Here is a 1,749-nt window from a genome sequence, read left to right on the forward strand (position 1 = left end):
GCCCGCCCCCCGCCTGCCCCCGGCGCGCCCCCCCCCCCGCCGCTGTGTTGCGCTCCCCCAGATATCTACGTCTGCATGATCTCCTCCGCTCACAACGTGGCGGCGCAGGGGAAGTACATCGCCATTGCCAGCACTCCCGTGGAAACCGCCGACCCGGAGAAGGAAATCAAGCCGGCCTTGGACCTCTTGGAGCCCATTGAGCAGAAGTAAGGCCTCAACGCGCCCCCTCTCCCGTTTCTCGCCTCGCCGCTCTCCGCTGCGAGCGCTCGGGCCTGCAGCGTGAAGGCAGAGGGGACCCACAGATTCACCGAATCGTAAGGGTTGGAAGGGACCTCGGGAGATCATCCAGTCCAACCCCCCTGCTAAAGCAGGCTCACCTAGAGCATGCTACACAGGACTTCATCCAGGCGGGCCTTGAATATCTCCAGAGAAGGAGACTTCACAGCCCCCCTGGGCAGCCTGGGCCAGGGCTCTGTCACCCTCAAAGTAAAGAAGTTCTTCCTTGTGTTCAACTGGAACCTCTTCTGCTTCAGTTTGTGCCCATTTCCCCTTGTCCTGTCACTGGACACCACTGAGAAGTGTCTGGCTCTATCCTCATGGCATCCACCCTTAAGATGTTTGTAAGTGTTGATGAGATCCCCTCTCAGCCTTCTCTTCTCCAGGCTAAACAAGCCCAGCTCCCTCAGCCTTTCCTCATAGGGGAGATGCTCCAGTCCCCTCATCATCTTTGTAGCCCTCTGGACTCTGGACCCAGTGCTCCAGATGGGGTCTCCCCAGGGCAGAGTAGAGGGGGAGGAGAACCTCCCTCGACCTGCTGGCCACGCTCCTCTTGATGCACCCCAGGATGCCACTGGCCTTCTTGGCCACCAGGGCACCCTGCTGGCTCATGGTCAGCTTGTTGTCCACCAAGACTCCCAGGTCCCTCTGGGGCGAAGGCCGTTTGGCTGCGAGGAGGTGTCAAAATGCTGAATTCCCTCTGCGCTTCGGCGGCTGACGCGCTGGGCAGAGCGATGCCCCTTGGTCCGGCCCTTCTTGCGCCCGTAGCGATGCTCAGCGATGCGTTAAAAAAAAAATCATTCTGAAGCTTTTTTTTTTTTTCCTTCTTTTTCTTCCCTCTCCCCCCCGCCCCTTCCTTCCAGGTTCGTTAGCATCAGTGACCTGTTCGCACCGACCGACTTGGGAACCGAAAGCCAGGTGAGTAAGCGCCGAGCTGGTGTTGGAGGCGGGTGAGGAGCGCGGCTCGATGCTAACCTGCTGCTTCCCTTCCCCAGATCTTCATTTCTCGCACCTATGACGCCACCACTCACTTTGAGACGACGTGCGATGACATCAAAGATATTTATAAGAGGATGATGGGATCAGAGTTTGACTTCGAAGAGATGAAACGCAAGAAAAATGATATCTATGGGGAGGAGGAGCAGCAGTAATGAGAATCCCTAATTAGGAGAAATTTAAATCGGCTAATATGAATATATAAGGAACTTAATGAACACTGTATGAAATTCAATATTGTAAGGCCTGCTTTTGTAATCCCATCTCTGAGAGACTGAAGAGTACTGCACTGGTAATGTTCCCCTTTTGGATATCATGTGTTAATTATTTCATTCTAGTAGGGCTGCTGTCCAGAATCTGGCAAATTACTGACTGATTTAATGACTAACCTCGTAAGCGAGAGGCAGACTGGAAAAAACAAACAAACAAAAAAAAAACCCCACCTATGTGCTTTTTTTTTTTTTTTTTTTTTTTTTT

General features: G+C 53.3%; 1 protein-coding gene across 1 annotated transcript in view; it reads left to right on the forward strand.

The window, feature by feature from the left end:
- Positions 1-1,725, forward strand: part of GDI2 (GDP dissociation inhibitor 2) — a 9,301-nt gene extending 7,576 nt beyond the window's left edge. The window contains exons 8-10 of the mRNA XM_009648409.2: positions 62-206; positions 1,140-1,194; positions 1,272-1,725. Coding sequence (XP_009646704.1) covers positions 62-206; positions 1,140-1,194; positions 1,272-1,427 — 356 coding nt within the window. The 3' untranslated portion in view covers positions 1,428-1,725. The remainder of the gene's footprint in view (positions 1-61; positions 207-1,139; positions 1,195-1,271) is intronic.
- The last annotated feature ends 24 nt before the right edge of the window (positions 1,726-1,749 follow it).

The sequence above is a fragment of the Egretta garzetta genome, unplaced genomic scaffold (genome assembly GCF_000687185.1).
Source record: "Egretta garzetta isolate BGI_Z169 unplaced genomic scaffold, ASM68718v1 scaffold260, whole genome shotgun sequence".
Lineage (NCBI taxonomy): Eukaryota > Metazoa > Chordata > Aves > Pelecaniformes > Ardeidae > Egretta > Egretta garzetta.